Here is a 21,762-nt window from a genome sequence, read left to right on the forward strand (position 1 = left end):
ATGAACAACAAATAAGAATCAAACAGATACATGTGATCTTGCCCATCTCATGACACAGGAGTATGCTGAAAGTGCACTTTTTTTGGAGGGCAAAGCTACCGGAAAACTCAACTGAAGTACAGAAGAATTTAAACTGCACAGTTTAACCACAAAGGAAATAATACAGCTTAATATGATTCGATTAGATCAGATTTTATCTAAGGCACACTAAAAAGTATACTGCAGTATAACAGACAACTCTGTCTATGTAAGGCATTTCAAATGAAAAAATTAATTTTCAGCAAAGTGCTGGCATGCTTTGTAATATTCTGTATTTTTTTAAATAAAGGCAAAAAAAGAGGGCCTTTAAAAAATATGTAACCCTTAACTTATAGGAGACAAGCCCAACCTTATAAGAGACAAGATTTTTCCTGCTCTAAGGTTATATGAATGGTACTTACACCACCAGGAAAAGAATGCTGAAAACAGGAAAAAATCTTGAATATCAGGGAGAAGTAAAGTGAATGAGGTCAGAGGAAATATCCACACATGCAGATGGCAGTTTACCATGTCAGAACAGCAAGAGTAGTAGAATTTACAGGTACTATACATAGGCTAAACAATACTATATATTTTAAAAAATCAGAGTATACTAACAAAAGTGTATTAAGTTCTGCCACAGCCAACTGCAAGAATTCCACAGGTAAAGAAGATGGTTTTATGTCAGGGAAATGAATGATTGAAGAAAGCAGAGCGTGCATTTCCTGTGAGTTGATAGACAATCTTTAATAACTTTTCAAAAGTCATAATATTTTGCATATTTAAAAAGATATGTCAAAAGCCATGAAGGAGAGGTAATTTCTGATAGAAAGAATTGTATAGACCTCTCTAAATGTAATTCAAGTAGGAAGGAGGAAAAAAACACCTTTTATACAGCCCATCTGGCTGAGGAGAAGGCGCTCAGCTGCATATGTGATGCTATAGATGATAGTTCCAATACTTCAGCAACACTAACTTAGAAAGTAATCTGGCTGTTCTGATGCCAGAGCACCTTTGCAAGACCAACTGAAAAAATTTAGTGGATAAAAACATAATGAAGCATTGCAACAAAACACAGTTATGAGAAAGAACGTGCAGGAAACACATTACAAGTTATGACAGACTCATAGACTCATGTAGTACAGGAAAAACAGGCATGCTGCCAACTCATGCATGCAAATAGGCTCCCAATAAATAATCAAGGTTTGGTAAAATTAGGAAATCAGTCAGAAGGATCTGTGATCCATTCAGGGGAATGAATTTGGGCTGGCGCCAATGGCTTTAGACTGATGGTTGCAATGTAAAAGGAAACAGAGATGTGTAGATATGATTGAAAGTAGGATTTTTATCTAGACTGATCAGAGGTTTTATTTAATGCACAGCAGATATTTGATTTTAGAGAGTAATTACAGAAGACATATTTTGGACACTGTGTATATATGAACAGGGGGAAATGCAAAAAAAAGGTTACAAGTTGGATAATGGTAAAAATACATACACGCATTTCGCAGTACATGGTAAGAGCAGTCTATTGTCCCTCAGGCACGAAAACCCACCTTTTAGTAAGAATATGGGAAACTCCTCAACCACAGTTAACCTCAAGGCAATATCCCTTTAATGCTCATATAGCTGTTTTTGTTGGTTCACCAAAACAAGCAAGGTGCACTTACTTTAGAAGTAAAGTATTATGGGGTGGTGGTAGGCTTTATGGCATTATTTCATATTCCTTCAGAGTGTATACAACAATAATAAAAAACCACTAATAATTAAATAGTAGAATATATACTAAATATATATGGGAGTGAGATACATCACAAGACAATATGTCTACCCAAGACTAAAACTGAAAGCACTAAGTTCTTCAAATATTACACAAAAACACATCTGTGATGGGTTGATCTCAGGCTAGCAGCCAAGCATCTACACTGCCATTCACTCTCCTAGCCCTCTCCAGAGGCATAGCAGAGGATACAAAGAAGAAAAAACCTCATAAACTGAAATAAATGTAGTTTAATAAACAAACAGAAGAGGAAAAAAACCCCAATTAACTAAATGACAATAAAACAAGTGATGCAAATGCAACCACTCACAATTTCTCACAAGCAGAATGATGTCCTGTCAGCCTCCAAGAAATGGCTCGCTTTCCACAACCCCTCTCTGCTCAGTTTTTATTGCTGAGCAAAGATGCTACACAGCATGGAATATTCCTTCGGCCAGTTTGGTTCACTGGTCCTGCTTGTGCCTCCTCTAAAATTCTCGCCTACCCTGGGCCCATTTACTGTGCAGGAGCAGACCAAGAAAAAGAGAAAGCCTTGATGGTGGGCAAGGCCTGGTCAGCAACAACCACTATACTGGTGTGTTATTAGTATTGCTTTAATCACAAATCAAAGCACAGCGCCACATGGACTACTGTAAAGAAGATGAGCTCCAACTCAGCCAGACCCAGTACAAAGCTGAAGGCATTTTACTTCAAAGAATTCTCAAAACGCACATGCCGCTCTTTTGGGAACTGGAATCCCTTGGGATTTCTCCATCTAATGTGTAAAGTACACAGCACAGGAATGAAAGCACTTCAAACAATCAGGGTGGTAACTGAAGGGAGAGGTTTAAATGTTCTATCCTCTTCCATTTATTCTTTAAATTCTAGAATACTGATGATAAGTTGATGCCTAAATTTGAACACTGAGATTTTTTTATTTAATTCACTGAATGTCTAAGCCTTGAATGGTTGGAGGTCTGTGATAGATTGGACAAGAATGGACAGCATGAACTTGTCAGTTAAAGTAGGGAGGAAGAAAATGGTGGAGGAAGTGATGAGACACTAAGTAGAAGAAAATTAAGAGTTCAAAGAATGTCTGTGGAAGAAACTAAAACTTTTCTGGACACTATTATTCACCTGTGATGCTTTAACATGAAGTCTGGGAGAGGAGCTGCCAACTGCCTATGAAGATGAATTGCTGTAAGTTAAAGCAGCATATCTGTCCTACTAGAAAAATAATGCTTTTTAGGTCATTTTGGGGAAACAGGTAAAAAAATCTGGCATAGGTCTAGAAAGGTATTCACATTAATTTCTGGTACCTCCTCATAGCAGGTGACCCGTATATTGACTTTTCAATAGATATTCCAATTCTCTCTTTAATATGTATTAAAGTCAAATAAAAATAGGGCAACTCATAAAGACCATGGAAAATAATGACAGTGAGTGATCTCCTGTTCTGATACATACGGAGAACTATGGACTGCTTGGCCTACAACTACTGATAAATTTGAGACAGTTGTACCACAGAACGGTTTGCAGAAAAAGCTTATGTACGCTGCAATGTTTAAAACTTTCTCAAGCATACTATTTATTGAAGCTTTATTAAACTTCACTTTTGCTTTTATATTTCCTGAAGCCCAGTAAAATAGCCTCTGACATCCTATTCAACAGTTACTTTATGAACCATTAGTTATGTCTCTGAGATGCAAAAAAAATCTGTGATCAAAAATACAGTATTTTGTACCAGTAATTTGCCAAAATCTCATCAATATGAGTTTCTTTATGACACTGATAAAAGCATATCTATATGACACGATAGCACAGGTATGATGATTATGCACTGTGCTTTCATTTAAAATGAAAAAGGAGAGTTAATTGACAATATTAGAATTGGAGAATATAGAAGTATCCTATTAGGTATAGTGAAGGAAGTGTAGTAGCTTCAAAATTTATTCACATAACACCGGGATTAACTTTTGTGCTAGCTGCTGATGCTAACTGAATTCCCAAGATACAACAGATTATAGAAACGTATTTGTAGGAGCTTTACCTTATCTTTGGTAATCGCCATGAATACCATTAATCTTAGGAGAAGATGAACTGCACAGCTTTTAATAAGAAGAATTTCATATCTCCACTCAATTCTTATAAAGCTGAGAATCCATAGAAAAACACTATGTACAGCTAACTAACCCAGTGCCTCCCCTTTTAGATTACAAACCTTAATTTATCTGTTCCGGTTTTGTACCTCGAGATTCGAGCCATCGACAGAGGAACTGATAAGGTGTCTAGCCAGCGCTTCTCGTATTTTGGTTCATTAGCTATGGGTGAAGAAGGTGATGATGGAGCCTGTGCAGAATAAATGAGAAACAGTAGGAGAGCTTATAAGACAATATAGTGAAAAACCCATGAATATGCACCTCTGGCTCTGTTTGTCTCAGAAGTGAATAATCATCACAATAAAAGTATTCAAGAAACTCAGGATGTGGTAGGGAAACGAAAACCTGTATGTTACCCATCTTGATATTTTGCTCTTGATGCAATTTCAGTATTACTTTAACATTAAACACATCTAAATTTTTAATTAATATTAATAACTGATACTAGAAAAGAGTTTTCAGTCATAAATGCCATGATTTTTTTCTAAATGCAGCATAGTATACATTTGTAGTTTAAATTAATTTGTTCTGTATAACTCTTCTGCATCCTTCTATCATCAGAGAAAAGGACATAAATAATATCCTAATTAAATACTTCACTAGAACATTCATTTGTGCATTGTGTTCTTGTATCATTTAAGAGTAGATTTAAAATTTTTATTCTGGTGTTATCATACTAAAGATGGATGACTTTTGAAATTTTATCTTTGAAGTCTTTCTTCAAATGCCTCTACTAGAAAGGCAAGAGTTGAACATTTCACTCTTTTATAAAGATACCAGTAAAATTTACACAAAGTTGGCTGAGAAAGATTTACAGACATACATATTTAGGTCAAAGTTGGGCTGTTTCTGAACCAAAATTTTTTATCTTGCACTGTGCAGAGAACTTTCCAGTAGAAAAAAGAGTTGAAAGTTAGTTATTTATATATATGAGCTGTAAATAAGCACTGAGTAGTATTTATGAAAGCAAAGAAACCATAGAATGACCCAGATTCAGTTCTGTTCTGCCAGGTGTTCAGAAGCAATAAAACTTACACATAATAAAAAGCATTCTGGGAATTGCCTTTTTTTTTTGCTCATAAGGATTTAGGATTATTTTTTTCCCCCCTAAAGCCCCTTCTTACAGTCAACTAGGACTGATCTATTTATTTCTTTAAATAAATCAAAATAGTGAGTTTCAAACTCTAACAGGATGACTGACAATTAATGACAGAAGTATTATTTTCTAGTAAAAGAATAATTTGTAATGAAATTGCTGGAGTTGGTAGCCTGAAGGAATGTTTTAGACAGCAATCATTTTGGGGACAGGAATTTCATTTAGAGCATTTGCTATCCCCTAGAAGCATACAGGTTCATTTGACTGAGATCTCCTGGTGTTTTTGCAGTATGAGTATTTCATAATCAAGTCCACAGACTAATTTTGTTTTATGAAATTAGACGCAAAAGGCTAAGGTGTCTTTAAAATTTAGAATAAATTTATTAGTATCACAATAAAGAATCTGACACATATTACAGAATTCTGCATGATTTAAAATAATTGAAAGAACCCCATGCAATCTGAAGTTGAAAAGGATCAGCATAATCTAACATTGTCTGTCTGGAAACCAAAATGTCTGGGAATAAAACAGAAGGTATCTTATTGCAGTCAAATATAAATACTTGATTATGATCACTGAATCCAAGAATGAGAAAATAAAGGAACATAAAAATTCCTGCAACAACATGATCATCTATTGTTCCCACTCTCTAAACTCTCAAGATGCAGAAAACATCTAGACAATTTAAAACATAAAAATATTTTTCTTATGAACTATTATTTTTACTTCTTTTATCAGGTTATTGAACAACCTGATAAATCTTCTGCAATATTCTAGGTCATTTAAGAGCATTTGGCAACAAAAAAACCAAAAAACAACAAAAGAGTAGGTCACATAGGCAATTTAATTTTTCCATTTGAGTCCCTTACACTTCAAGCAAATACTTCAGTAGGGTGTCAGCATAAAGAAAAGTATCTGAATGCAAGGAAAAGATAGAATTTTAGAAAATGTACATCACAGCTATTTATTAGGTTAATGAATTCAAGGGGAAAATTGGCCAACAACACTTGGTCAAAAATCTATTAACCCCAAAGCTATGAAACTGCAGCATAGAAATATTCATGTCAAAATGCTAAACTGTTAAAACTGCTGTGAACTCCTAAAGCAAATGGGTCTTCCCCCAGACAATTTCAAAGATTTGATATTTGAAAAATACACTAGAAGGAGTAATTTTTATTTTTTTCCCCAGTTCCTAACTACTTATATCTGCAGAAACCCTGCTGCATGATCTGAACATTAATGGCCAAGAACAGCAAAAGGGTATGAAGGGGTCAAACTAGTCTAAGTTTCAAATATGTATTTCTTATGAAGCCATACTCTACTAACCAGTTTGGTAGAGCATAAAGTAGGAATTACCCCTCTTCATCTTCATAAGGACAAAACAGGGAATGTGTATACCTGTAAGACCATTGCATTGAAACAAAATACTATCATAGGACCAGCAGCTCATTTTGTTCTATTTAACCTATAACCTATTAACCACTCAATCTGAGATTCCTTGGCATATTCTCTTCAGCACACATGGATAAAAATAAGAAACTGAGAAGGAAGCAAGTGAAAGAAACTGAGAAGGAAGCAAGTGAAAAAGCAAGAGAAAAGGCTGTGGAAGAAGCTCATTTTACTGAATGAGAGATAAAAGAACTGCTAACAATATAGTAGATAAGTGTATAGCAATGCACATGAAGAAAAACAATATTAACTTTTCCCACACTGTAATGGCATATGAACAGGTGATTGCAACTCAAAATTTTGATCTTGAAATTTAGATGCCAGACAGAATTTTTTTAACAATTAGTTTAATAAAGATTCATTAGTCTAGAAAAGAAGCTGCAGAGGGAATTTTATGACTGAGATATGTAAAAAAATAAATAACAGAGAAAGGGGTTAAGAAACAGTGGTTCACTTGGCATTTTCTCATAAGAAGCAGGGGCATTGATTAGAAGTAAAAAACGTAGGGTAAAAACAGAGAATGAATGTGTTAGTCTATATAACAAACTGGTTCCAGAAGCATCTCTGTCCGAAGTCACCAGGGATGCAGGAAATATTCCCTAGAAATAACTGCACATATTTCCTGTTCTTGCATTCTCTTGAGGGCATCTTCTGGGAACAAACTTTTTGGCTGGATGGTTCCTCGGTCTGACCCAGTGCTGTGAGCTGGCTGACCTTCAAGGCATTTCTCTGCTAAACAGCTGCTGCTGCTCTTCTTGAAAACTCTTCACATCATTCCTCCAATGCACTAAAATAGAGATCTCTGTAATCATAGCTTTTATGCTCTCGATCATTTTATACCATCAGTTTTCTGCTGAGGTCACCAACAATGTTGCCAATTAATGCCAATTTGCTTGTAACACCTGCCCATTAAGAAATGGATTGAACCCAAAAACCTCGTTTTTGAAAGAACAGCGAACAAGAATCAAGTTTTAATGACACATAATCACTACCTACCTGGGACAGCTGTGTACTGTTGACATGGAGGAGGGATTGACTCTGTATGCCATTAGCAATCACTGACCTATGAATGACACTGTAGGCAAGTGCTTTAGTGCTTTCTTAAACAATTATATAACTACTCATTATGGTGCAACCAAAAAGTCTTCCAAGAGGTAGAATAAGTCCAGAAAGTCCACTACTAACAGGGAGATGTAATCAGACATGTCTCTACAATTAAGTTTCCACTAAGAGCATAGGAAGGAAGGGAAAAGATCCCAGCTGGCTGGGACTGTCAATTTTTTCCTCTTTTTGTGACATATAATTTGCAGAGTTTGAGAAACTCAGTTTTTTAACCTTACTTTCTTTTAAACTGTCATTGATTTTAAATCTCTGCAAGAAAAATATCATTTCATTGGAAGAAAGTATTTCTGAACCTTCTCTAGTAATTTAATTTCCAGCGGCTGATAGGGCCCTACCTTGAAAGTAGCCACAGTGTTATTTTAAGTTGACACAGCTTTTTCATTAAACATGGGCTTCAGGAAGGCTGAAGCTGGGTTAATTCGCTTGGAATCAGAAATATTCAGGGTCACATTAATCAGCAAGATTAAGCTTGGTTTTAAACGTATTTTTACTCTCATATTACAGTGTCTGCTTTGCAGAAAGGCAAATGATGCCCTACCTTTGGAAGTATCCAAGGTCAGGCTGAATGGGGCTTTGACCAGCAATCATCCTGAGTGCTACCATGTGGCACATGCAGAACAACCACCTGATCAGGCACATCCAGCATGGGCTTAGGAAAGGCAGGTCCTACTTAACCAGCCTTATCTTCTCTTACAAGACCTAGTGGATGAGGGACAGGCTGTGCATGTTATCTACTTGCACTTCAGTAAAGCTTTTGTTACTGCCTCCCACAGCATTCTCTTGGAAAAGCTGGCAGCCCATGGCTTGGAGAGGTGCACTCATCACTGGGTAAAATTTGGCTGGATGGCTGGGCCCAGAGAGTGCTGGTGAATAGAGTTGCATCCACCAGGGATCCAGTCACAAGCTGTGATCCCCAGGGCTCAGTATTTGGGCCAGTCCTGTTTAACATCTTTATTGATCTGGAGGAGGGGATCAAGTGATAGAACAAGAGGAAATGGCCTCAGTTGCACCAGGAGAGCTTTAGGTTGGATATTAGGGAAAACTTCTTTGCAGAAATGTTGTCAAGCACTGGAGCAGGCTTCCCAGGGAAATGATTGAGTCACTGCCCTTGGAGCTATTTAAAAGATATGTAAACAGGACACGTAGAGACATGGTTTGGTGCTAGACTTGGACATTCTTGGTTAAGCTCAGGCTGGATCTGATGATCTTAGAAGTCTTTTCTGACCTAAATGTGTCTATGATTATACCATTTTATGAAATAAGAATCAAGTGTGACATCCATTAGGAAAAAATATAACTTTTTACTGATAATTTGGAATTTATACATTTTCTGCTTTAGAGGATTTAATATTTCAAAATACATCATTAAAGCCTTGATCCTTCTCTGTAAATTTATATTTCTACAAAGCACATGTAAGAGGTATGACTAATCTTGATTATTGCCTTTGTCAACACTGGTTCAAAAAAAGATGATCATGATGATGCTGTTATTTATTTCCCAAAGTAATTTTTGCTTTCTCCATTTTAGTGCGCATTGCTGAGAATTTCTGAAAAGAATAAAATATCTCTCTGTAAAATATGTATATGAAAATGGCAGCAACATTCCCATATTTAATATTTATATATTGATAAATTTTCCTTGTAACAAAAAACTCTGTGGCTTAAATTATAGAAACAAAAAATATAGAGTATCTCAAATTGAGGGGGTCCATAAAGATTACTCAAATCCCTGGTCCTCACAGGACTACCTAAAATTAAATCAAGAGTGTCTTCCAGAAATGCCTTAAACTCCGAAATGCTAAAATAGCTTGGCATAGCTTCATTGCTTTAAGCTATAACTGAAAACATTGGCCAGTAAGTTTCAGTAGATTTCATGACAATATCTTAGATTAGAAAATACTGGCTCTCATGCATCTTTTTGATGCCAACTGTGTTTTGTCATGTGTTTTGTCAAAGCTCCCTTACTAAAAATGTTTCAGCATTCTCAAAAAAAAAAAAAGAGCCTTTAATAAAATACACTTTTCAAATAGACAGACTTGCCTTACACTTATTCTGAAAAAAGAGAATTAGTGTTACATAATTTATTCCAACAATACCCAGCAACATTCAACTCAGAGTGAATTCAATGTGGTCTCTCTACAGTTTTTAGTCCAGTCTGTGATTGAAAGGTATGTATATATACATATATTGGTAGGTTGATTTTCTGTATATCAATGAACCTGTTTGACCTACGTATGGCTGAGTGTTTGCTAATACTTATTACAGGGACAGACAGAAAGCAGGGGCTTTTTGTTGACTGGAGAAGAAAACATGACTGCTCCATTTAGCAATAAGAATCTCACATTAAATTGCTTTAATCATTGAACAACACAGATACCAATTTATAGCCAGGAGTAGAGACATGAATGAAACTTTTGTGATGCCCAGACACTAAAGCAAATTAGGGTGATATCTACTGGAGATAGGAGTCAGAGCTTTCAACTTGTCACAGAATTCAGAGGGATTTAATTACGATATCAAAATACCTGTGCATCCTTTGATGCAGCATGAATTCAGAAGAGGGTGTGTATTTATTTATTTTTAATGGAATTAATAGATGCAGGTGCACAATTCTGTGACAGTTTAAGAAGACAGTAATTATCTGGTAAAGTGTGCATCACCAAATCATTTAATAGATAAAGGCTTCTATAGAAGAAGCATGCTCTTTCAGGTGAAGCAACAATTTGGAGTTGTAATATGATGTCTTCAAAATTCACTGAAAGCACCTTTTAATTACACAGCTCTATCTACAGTATTTCAATTGACAGATGTTTAATTAAATGGTAGGAAGGTGAAAAAGCATGTGAAAAACTCCTTTCCTATTAGAGAAAATAAATACTTTTAATTCTAATGCTGCATCAGATACATGCTTTTGAAATATGATTGGTCTTTAAGACATGTAATTCTTTTAATTAATACAGGAGTTTACAGACACTGAGCACCTATATATGATGTTTACATAGAGCCTGTATAGCAGTACATGTTATGGACTTACATTGCCTTATTCACTGCAATAGCTATGTATTTAAATCAATTAGACTACTATTCTACCAGTGAGGAACAAATGAAAACCCTTTCAATTATATAAATTCCTCTAGAGGTGATTTACAATATAAGTATTAATGAATATTTCATTACATCTGTGCTGCTAGGTGCTAATACATTATTATTTTTTTAATGAACAAATGGCGTAAAAGTAGGATATTTTTAGAGAACACATATGGACTATTTGTCAGAATCTTGCACCTTTTTCTTTAATTTTGTTTCCCTTGAGCTAGTATGTAATTGGTTTCTGAGTAACCTCAACAACCTTGCCTGGAACACCTTTCCAGATATATCCTTCCTTTGGGAGTAGGGGACAGGGACCAGAGTAGTTTATATTAAATCTCAGCACAAAAAGTAGAAAGTAATTATGACTGCTCAAAAACCACAATAGCAGTCAGAAATCAAAACCCAACATTAAATGTATATAAGGAAAATGCTGAGATCATTATAGGTTTACACTATAAATGCAAGTGTACCCAAACTTCAGCTTTTGGCAGTCTTTTATATCCCCAAATGGGGCATGCTGTCCTTGCTTAGAAAAATTAGCTCAATTTTAGGGAAACTGTCTGAATTTCACAGTCTGCACACCCCTCAGGATAAATCTGAGCCTTGACTCTTGCTTCTCTCTCTGAGATCAGTGTCAATTTGTTGCTGGAGCTTGTGGAAAGACACTGGATGCAGCTTAGAGGGAGAACTTGTTGCCTCAATTTTACTCTCAGTTTTCTCTATAAGACACATACACATGTACCTGGACTGTCAGGGTTTACCTATGCTCACATCAAACTTAGAAACATTTCCCTTTTTGCTGCTGCTGCTGAAAACTTGAAATGAACAAATTAATAAGAACTGTAAAAAACAATGTATTTACATGCAAGGGTTGTGTATGGGGACAATATATCTATAATTAAGAACTAAAATCTAAGAAACTGGGGAATTTCTGTGCAGAAGAAACAATCAAGCTGATCAATCAAATGTTTAATACTGGAAGAAATAACACTGCTGAAAGGATTAGCAGTGACTGTGGGCATTAATAAAAGGAAAGGATACGACTTTTAAAGATACTTTTTATTCACTTCATCAATGTCATAGTGAAAGTCCCAATCAAGTCTAATCACATTCCGAAAAAAACAGTACTTCTGTACAGCTAAATCTAAATAAACATTTCAATCCAAAAGATTTTCCTTACAACTCTGTTGTAGTGTAGTAGGAAGGTGTTATTTAAATGTTTTCTTCCAGATTTTATTGCTATGATTTTTGAGAGGTATCATTAGAAACAGAAAATCTGGATTATCTTTCACTGAGTCATTGTAATAATTTCATATTTTATTAATTGAGGAAAACTTATTTGCAGTGGGTTCATAAAGTACTTCAGCACAGCAGAAGTCCAAACTACTGGAGTGTAGCTGGCTGTGTTTATCTGTTTTACCTTTCTCTTCAGCAAAAAATGGAAGACATGGTGACAATTAATGAGAGTAACCATTGTGTGCCTCTATGGGAGATACTTTTTGTATTTATTACATGAATAATTTTATAAATTTACATTGCCAAATGATACTGTGAACTGGAAGTCAATTTAAAGTTACCATGCTTTCATATTACATGAGAAAATAATGGATTTTCAGATCAAGAGTTGGCAGAGGCAACTGAAACATGAACACATGAAATCATCCCAATAGAAAAGATATTGAACTGAAATTCTGAAGTTTCTCTTCTTAAAGCAAGCTACAGGATGACAAAAACTAAAGAATAAAATCAGCTTCACAAATGGTGTGTTTATACTAAAATGGAAGACACTACAGGAATATTCAAAAAAGCAAGAGTATTGAAGCTTTCATACATAGGACATCCATTCAATCTCAATTCAATGTTCTGGTCATGCATTCCCCGAGGGTGTGCACCTCCCTGTCTTGAATCCTCTTCCCTTTTTACCATTTAGTGCTTGGGATTGAGTCATATCCTTCTCTAACTCGGGAACTGGGACTACCATAGACATTCAAGATGTAGCATTCTACTGGTCCCATCAAGAGCTGAGTATTTGTAATTTTTTTTCTTTTTTAAAAATGTGATGATGAAGTAGGCAATGTATTTTTTAAAGCAAAACTGTTTAATTTAGCAGATAAAACAAAGGTGTAAAGGAAAAAATATTTTAAAGCCATTTAGAAAAATGTAAGTGCCTGTTTAGCTTCATCTAACCAACTAACCTTGACATACACTATCAAAATTAGAGTTCTCAAATTACATGAATACACAGAAAAAACAGTTTACTCTGGTGTTGCTTCACTTTTTAGAACATCACTTTTAAATAATTCAAGGAAGCCGGATTCTCAAACAAATGAAAACCTAGTATATTCTGCCTTTGCATTGTAACTGTCATACTACCCCATGGTGTCTTAAACAGTAATTTGTTTTACTTACAGTATTTTTTTTCCACCACTATTTTCTCCAGAGAGCTGGCCTGGATGTCTAGGATATTTGGATATCTGGTAGGAGATCTCTAAAACACTTTCTTCATTGTTTTAGAGTTAGAAATCTCCAGGTAAACAACCTGTACTCACTAGCCTTGAAACCACTTCCTTTGTATGTTTCATGTTCCCCTCTGGAAATTTACATTGTGTTCAATAAACTACTTATAAGGTACAGATGAATGTGACTGCCACTGTCAATCCCTGTAGCATTTGTCACAGTAGTGCCCAAGCACAAAATAATCAGGTGTGAAGAGAGCGTTTCAGCTCATTTCTCTGGGTTTCAGAGAACCCCGTTAAAGTGCTGTACTGCAAACTGCTCTGATATTACAAAAGATGCATATAAGTCCTGAAGATTGCATCACATCACATGCAGCAGATACTTCACAGCAGAGGTGACAGAGATTGGTCCAACAGAAATAAGACAGCACGAGAACTGAAAATGGTAAAATCCTATGAGGCAGACAGAGCTTGCTGCTGAGATGGCTAAACTACTGCCTCTATGCTACAAGTCTTTGTTTTTCAAAGTCATCCAAAATGACAGCTGAGTAAACCTGGAGTAACACTAATTCCCTAGCTCTCTTTCCTTTATATGGTGTGTTTTTTGGAGTAGAATTTCCACTTATAAATATCCGCGCATTGTCTATTATGGCATGGACCTGAGTGTGGTTAGGAAGGTACATAAAACTGCAACACACACTTGCAAGATGCAGTGTTCAAAGTGGCTCAGATCTCCCCTGCCAGGGTGATGTAAAAACAGGATTCAAATATCATTAGCCTTATCAGGCACTAGCATTACAGTAAATACCAGTTCTGCTTTTACTTTACCATAAAATTGAAAATATTTAATTGATTAAAACAGAAGTGCTCACTAGAGGTAGTTGAAACACTTTCATAACTACTTTTCAAGATACGATCCCAACTCAGTTACACGCACAGCTTGAGAAAAGTTTGACCACGCAGTGGTCATCTCAAAATCCAGTCATTCCTGCTCAAAATATGTAGGGCCTTGCTTTTGAGTTTCACAATAAGATTCTAGCAATTTTTCATTTTGTTTTCTGTGAAGAGAGATCATGACTTTTATGATCTATGATGTAGATTATCCCGTTTGTTCCACTTCTAGGTCATAGTGTCTATTTTATACATAGCACTTCATGTGAGTTTATGTCAGGCTTCAGAAAAATTAAGTGCTGTATAAAATCAACCTAGTACCTTACCATTACACCTTTTTTAATTTTTGCTTTTCTGCTTATATTTCAAGCCTATACCCAGTCTTTTGTGTGCTATTTTGTGTGCTAACTCTAAATTACTCTGTTAAAAGTCTACAAAACTCCAGCCACTTATTTTTATTTTTATGAGAAATTACAAGTGTTTAATTCCCACAGTAGTAACAATGATTGTTAAAAATCATCACAACACACTCATTCTAGCATTTAGTAGGTACTAATTTACTAAAATGTGCTAATGCAATCACTGCCATAGCCCTGTTCTTATAATGTAAGCTCTTTACAGAAAGGACTTCCTTTGCCTGCAGAGAACCTGGTAGACAGGCATTGCAGAATGCTGGATCCTGAGGTTCAGATTCTTTAGTAAGACAACAGTACAAGGCAGTTCAAATTAATGGTCATCTGGATAACTGCAAACAAATAAACATGAAACCTTTTGTATCTATGGCTATTTTGGACAACAAACACTGAGATACAGGTTTCAGTACAGAAAAGCATATTTTTATTTGTTTATTTATTTATGTATTTATTTATTGTACATTATGCCTTTATACTATCATATATGGATATATTTTTAGCAGATGAGAATAAGCTTTAAGGATTAGTAGAGAGAGACAGTACTCAAAGAAGTGTGAAGCTTGAGAGAACTACAGTAATCATCAGACAATTATATCACTGTCTGAGAAGAAAAGGGAAAACAGGAGAAGCCTTCTGTCCATTCTGTGGGTATTCTTTCTGTATAATTTAATATCCAACTGAAAGACCAGAGCTGAGATTTTTTAGGTGTTGAACAGGTTTTGAGCATGAAGGTCCATGTCCTTGTACAGCTAGTATTTACATCTTCATTACTAAAAGGACAGCACTGCTGCTTACTAAGACATCCTAGGTTCTTTGGTGATTAACACTTTTCCTGAAGAAAAGAAATTCTTTTATTTCCCCACAATGTTGCAATAATTTAATCACAGTTGTTCACTGCAGCAAAAAGAACTGAATATCCTCTGGGTTAAAGAAAGAGACTTTTTTTTCCCCTCTTTTATTTCTTTCTCTTTTTCTACCTATCTTTCCTATTGAAAAAAGTTTTCTTCAAGAATTCAACTTCACATTATTTTCTTAATTTCATGCATGTCCAGCTGGATTAAATTAAACAGTGTAATGCAACAAAGTATGAAAAAAGTTCACATGAATTCATGCCTAAATAATGTTTAAATCTTACTGTGTTCACTCTTCAAAGGTCTCAGCTGTCTCAGTGTAAAAACCTAGCAGTTCAGGGCCATGCGTTGTGGACTTTGTAAGTACAGAATTTTACAGTGTAAGCACTTAAAAATCAATCAAAGCAAGCAACAACAAGAACAAAACTAGGTTAGTCTTACTCTAACATTTTGAAGCTCAAAATGGGAAAAGAACTTATAGAGCTCACATCCACCATGCTTTTATTATTCATTTGCATACCGTGTTAGTTGAGTTTCCATTTAAATGTAAGCCACTGTCAAAGAGAGGTGATGAAGTTCCACTGCTATGATCACTGGATGGTCCAGGGGAACCTGGAAATTAGTTCAAGAAAAATACCTGCTGATGTTAAAAATATATGTATATACCAGACAGTATCTATTCCAGACAATATCTATTCCAGCTGTAAAACACAGGAAGAATTTTTAATATAATTCCCCACACCAAGACAGAAATACTACTTGTAATTTAGAAAGACAATAAAATATTCATATGCTATATTTAATTCCTAGGAATAAAAAAGGTTTCTAGATACCATAGAGGGGCTGTGCTCATCGGATCTATTTGTATGCTTAACTGTTTGCAAGATTGAGCCTTTTCTCACTGAGAATGAGATATTCAAAACAGTCTTTGTCTCATCCTTCAGTGATACTTAATCAGTATCTATGAATAAACCCGTGTCAAATTCTGGTTTTTTTGTTGGCAATAACGAAGGAGTGGAATAGATAAAAAAAATGCTGTGAGAACTGTAGGTAGATATTTCCATGTTATGACATCGTGCACTTTTGCCATGACATGAGATGGTGTAGGGAAGGGAGATGTATAAGAAAGGAGCAGGGGAGGCAGATGCTCTCCTGATGATGTGCTCATGGTGATGATATGGGTTGATGGGAAGAGACAGTATGATTGCAGTTAAAATGAACACACACAGCACTAAAACTGCCAGCACAGCAGCTGGTCTGACCGAATGCTGGAAGGTAGGGGACCGAGTGCCTGAGTCTTCTGGGATGGCCGGAGTAGCCAAGGCACTTCAGAATTATGCATGCATGCACTTAAATCCTGCCTGCAGTGTGATTTGGGAATTTCTTTATTGCATAATGGAATTGCTACTTAGCTTTCTAAATCTGTCATTGATGCTTCATGACTGGAATTCCCTTTTGTGCATGGACTTGTGAAAAGCTCTTCTTGAAATGGGGTGCTCTCCTCTGTAACCCATTACTATTCTCTGTAACTCCAGTTTATGTATTGCATTAAATCATAACTATTTTCCATAATTTTATCCACCTTATTTGCTTATTTTCTCACTACAAGAATGAATATTTATAGCAAGCCATTTACCAAAGATCGCTTGACTCACAAACCTTGGTTTCAGCCTCTATTGAATGGCTACACAGAACATTCTAGAGAGGTGCATGTAAGCTCTTGTGGAGGTCCAGGTTCAGTTCAGGAGAAGGGTCATTTCTTAAGTTCCTTACATGTCTGATCATACCTAGCAAGTTCTTTTTTTTGAGCATGTGGTATAAGGCTGGGGTCATGCATGGGACTGAGGAGGGTAGTATAATGCTTGCCAAAAATTTCCTCATGCTCTGCATAAAGGAAGCAAATCTGATAAGCTGCCCAAAATAAGCAGTTTGTCCAGAAGATGTCTCATTTCAGAAGCACTGTTGCACTCCTTGATAGTCTGGTAGCTTGTCTCAAATGGCACTGTCATTGCACTTCCAGAAAATGTTTTCTTTGAACAGTAATCAGGGGCAGACCCCAAAAACTGCTAGCTGGTCCCACTGATATGGGAGATGGCCTCCCTGATGATAACTGCTTTCTGTTTCCAGAAATAGCACTCCATGGAAGCAGTGCCATGATCTCAGCCTCCTAGACAAAGATGCTGCAGAATCAGCTGGTGAGAAAGCCAAGCTCCCCATGATGCCCAAAGAGGACACCAATATTACTGGACCTAAGTGAACTACTCGTGAAGGTGGCAGACAGCTTGTGTAGAGTGTGTACCAGGTCTTAGTGGCACGCATGGGTTAATTGGCTGGGATGTCTCCAGAAGTGGGAAATGGTTGGGGCTGCTCTGTGTCAGACCCAGACAGATCCAGCCAGATCCCACATTACCACTGGGCTGTGTAGCTGAGCTGGTAGCACCTCTGGGAAACTATTTAACAAAGGATAAAATGCAGAAGGGCAAAGTCAATAGTAAGGAAAAGAGCGACACAAAAATCAAATGAACCTCAAGGTCAGTGAAAAAAAGGTGATGGACAATTTATTTGTCTTTGTTTCTCATTGCCTGAATCTATTTTAATAGGCAATACATTTATCTAAGTTTCCCCACATTGCCTCTGCTTTGGCCATGATGGTAATTAATAGCTAATCTCTTTTGACCTAAGAGCTTTTTTGTTCTATTTGTACACCACATTATGTTTGAGAGCAGGGAGTGAGAGAGTGTCTGACTGGGAGTTTGGCTCTTAGCTAGGGTTAATCAATACAGGCAATACAGCTCAAGGATGTGGTGACAGTCTACAAGATGAGATACAAGTTCTAGTAGCACTTTAATAGTCACAAACAAATATGCCCAACGACACAGACACTATGGGTAAGTTGCTGCTAATTTGCCAAAATCATGTTTAAGCTTGGACACAGTAATCCAAGGAACAGTCAATTTTAGAGTTGTCTGATGATCTAGCAGGAAAAGTAGGAAGACCAAACCTGAAGACTCATTATAAGAAACACTGACCATATATTTTCAAATGAAAATGATAAGTAGTAAGCACTGAAAGAAAGGTTCTAGCATGAAATGTATAGTTCAGCTTAGTAGAGGCCTGTCAAGTTGGCTTCTGACCGGTATAAAAATCTAGATTTAATAACTGACACTCTTCTAATGGCAAGGTCTAAACTATGACACCTATGAGTCTTCTGAAATTAGGAAAAAACAAGTATATAGTTAAGTGCAATTTAAATAAATAAAATCTAAATCAATCCAAAGAACAAGACATATTTCAAAACTTTGCTTATTTTGGAGGGAAAACAATCTGCTAAAATAAACTAGTGCAACATTATTAATTTGATTAAAATAAGGTATTCATTATGAACACTTTTCTACTTGCAACACTGATTACAACTCTGCAACTTGAATTTTTTATCTAATAACCAAAAGAGCCCCAAACTTCCCTAATCTGTATTGTTCATACACTTTTTAGTACTGCTACTGTTAAACTACTCAGCTGTTTCAACATAATTCTGCTGACAAAACCAATCAAAATAGTAAAGGAATTTATGAAGTATACATAATTAATGTTATCCATTTGTTTGGTAAGTATCCTCAAACTAACTTTCAGAGTAAATGTATGATTCAAATGTTTGCAAACACTATTTTATTGTATTCAGGCAAAGCTTTTATTGAAAAACTTTCAGCTATCGCCCATGACTGTACTGCATCTTAATGATTTTTTTCAGTTTTATTTTTAATAAATTATACATAAGCAGCAAGGCAGTATGCATTTGATTCTCATATGTTAAACAGTAAAGTAGACAGACAATTTTCTATTTCTTCCTGTAAAGCACTCAAGGATTGAATTTCTATTTCTGTCACTGTCAGCTTATTACAAGAATACTGCAGAGAGAAAAACAAATTACTCCCATTCACTAATTTCCTCTTACCTAATGGGAGCTTTAAAAATGATGGAGCCTCCCTGAGGTATTGAACTGTGATGGTAACTTCATCGCCAGCATTTCGCAGTAGGTGTACCTGTCAAGTGTGACAAATAACAACTACTTTAAACCAAAGAACAATCAGTCATGGAACGTTACTTACAATGAAATCAACATTCCTGTTGATCTATAATAAACTCAGCATAAGCATTTCTGACTTAGAATGTAGAATAGTTGAGGATCAAGCCACAGCAACAATGGAAAAGAGTATGCAAGACCAGTAGAACAACCTGAATAAATAATTTGCTGGGAAACCTGATAGTACATACCAGCTGAACACAACTTCCAATAACTGATTTTATAAAACTGACATAGGACAGTAGGGAAATATGTGTTTATATAGATATAATACAGTAATTTTGTCTGTATACAAACAGAAGGATACATGGAAATATATTAATACATCATACACATCTTGATCTTAAGTATTTGGTTTGATTATATTGAGTACCAAATTAAGCATACTTTTGTGTTTCAAATACAGTCTTGAGTTTTGTGTCCTTATTGTCTGTAAGCATTCATTAATCAAAAGGCAACATATACACACAAAAACACACACACATATAGTCATGTTTTAAACCATCAGAATTCACTTTGGGGCATAGCACACTACCACATAAAGTGGTTTTTTTAAATGCAGAACTACAAATATTTTCTCTGATGGAACTCAGTTCCCACTACAGGGCAAAGGTGTAGCCCAGTTTCATATCCATGACTCTCAGGAAACAGGTATTGTGTTTGGCTTGCATGTGGCCTGTACCCACAGGGCTGCATATCCCTGACCCAGTTTGTCAGAAATGGATGCTAAAGCTTGTGGCCTCTAATCTGAGCACAACCAGAGCATTCATCCACCAAGCAGGAAAGTAACTAACTGTAGCAAACTGACTTTTATAGATGCATTTAATGTGCTGGAAGGAAGTTGGTGGTTGTTTTGTTCCAGATCTCTGTTTTAGCACAACGCCACATTGGCCAACATCATGAGATGCAGGATTACCTCAAACATTTTAAGTTTTCCAATTGTGTACATAAAATAATGCTTATACCAGAGACTGATGTATTCACTTACATGAAAACATCAAGCTTATGTCTGATGGAAACCAAGAACTTTTTTCTTTTTTTTCTTACACCCCCACTTTCCCCCCAGCTCAATCTGCTTTTAAATTATTTACTATGAAAAATACAACAGTCAGTGCCATCTACTCAACCCCAGAAATCTGAGTGTTGTGCTTTTGTGGACAACGTACTACAAGAGAACCTGAGGTCTCATTGTGGGAAAAAACACTGTGGAGAAAAATAATATGATCACTGATTTCTGACAAAATCATTTGAAGATAGCCACAGGAGTAAACAAGAGTAAACAAGAATGACAGTGTAGCAAACTTTGCATGCTTTTTTAAGGTCATACAAAAGTATGTTAGGGCTGCAAAGCAAACCAGTGTGTCCTAAATTCTAAGGTGCAAGAAAACTGTCTCCTGAAATCCTCTGCCCCTTATTTCCTGCAGGAAATGTCCTATTTCCTAGTTTAGGCTTTATTTATTACTCAATAAACACTGAAGATGATTGGTAGCTTTGCTAGTCTCACTCTACTGTCACAAAGAGAAGACAATCAATATATCCCCTTCCAAATTAAAAATGTCAGAAAGTATCAGGACAGGGAGAAGTCACAGTTGGCAAAAAATACCAGATCCTGTTACCAAGTGCTGCCGTACTTGTAATACCATTTTACTTTTCACTACATGGTAAATCTATTAAAAATGCCAACTTTAGTTTATATTCAGTACAGAAACAACAGTGTTTTGCATAATTAAATAGAAAATTTCAAAACCAACAAATTTCAAATGTGGTCCTGACACATCTAATGGGAAGAAATATAAAACAAATAAAATTAATACTGAGTACTCACTTTCTTATTAATGATTGCCTTTTAAAATAAGCTAAAGAACTGAAGTACTTTAATTTTACCTTTGGAATAGCAAGAAAGAATTTTATTTTCTTAATAGAAATAAACCTATTACAAACACAGAAGAACAACTAAGTTTCCTCTCAATTAAGCAAGGAATGTTTGCACACAAACATTTATATTTGTCAAGAGATGCGAGAAGACAGCATGACAGACATATTGCCTAATGTACTTTTGGAAGACATTAGTCAAATTTTACAAAAATAAATCCAAAAATTGTTGGAACAAAACAAAACAGTAGACTAGAAACTGTTGCAGAGTATGAGATTTCTTTTTTTATTTCAATATACTTTGAAAAGGAAATAACTCCAATATTAATGATTTGGTTTAAAATTTCCAAGCATCACTAGTATCTTAAAAGATATTCACTCTGTATTATACTCCCATGAAGCTGCTTAGTATTCTTCAGGTAGTGCCTGAAGAGGTCAGAGTGTTGAACAACACACATACTAACAGAACTAAATCAATTTCAGTGATCACAAGAAGGTCTTAAC

General features: G+C 35.8%; 1 protein-coding gene across 1 annotated transcript in view; it reads right to left on the reverse strand.

Moving 5' to 3' along the window:
- Window positions 1-21,762, reverse strand: part of SNTG2 (syntrophin gamma 2) — a gene marked incomplete at both ends in the record, with an annotated part of 222,831 nt that overhangs the window by 62,613 nt on the left and 138,456 nt on the right. The window contains 3 exons of the mRNA XM_084202591.1: window positions 3,999-4,126; window positions 15,826-15,917; window positions 19,258-19,345. Of these exons, the coding sequence (XP_084058717.1) occupies window positions 3,999-4,126; window positions 15,826-15,917; window positions 19,258-19,345 (308 nt within the window). The remainder of the gene's footprint in view (window positions 1-3,998; window positions 4,127-15,825; window positions 15,918-19,257; window positions 19,346-21,762) is intronic.

The sequence above is a fragment of the Fringilla coelebs genome (genome assembly GCF_963513975.1).
Source record: "Fringilla coelebs genome assembly, chromosome: 3".
Classification (NCBI taxonomy): Eukaryota; Metazoa; Chordata; class Aves; order Passeriformes; family Fringillidae; genus Fringilla; species Fringilla coelebs.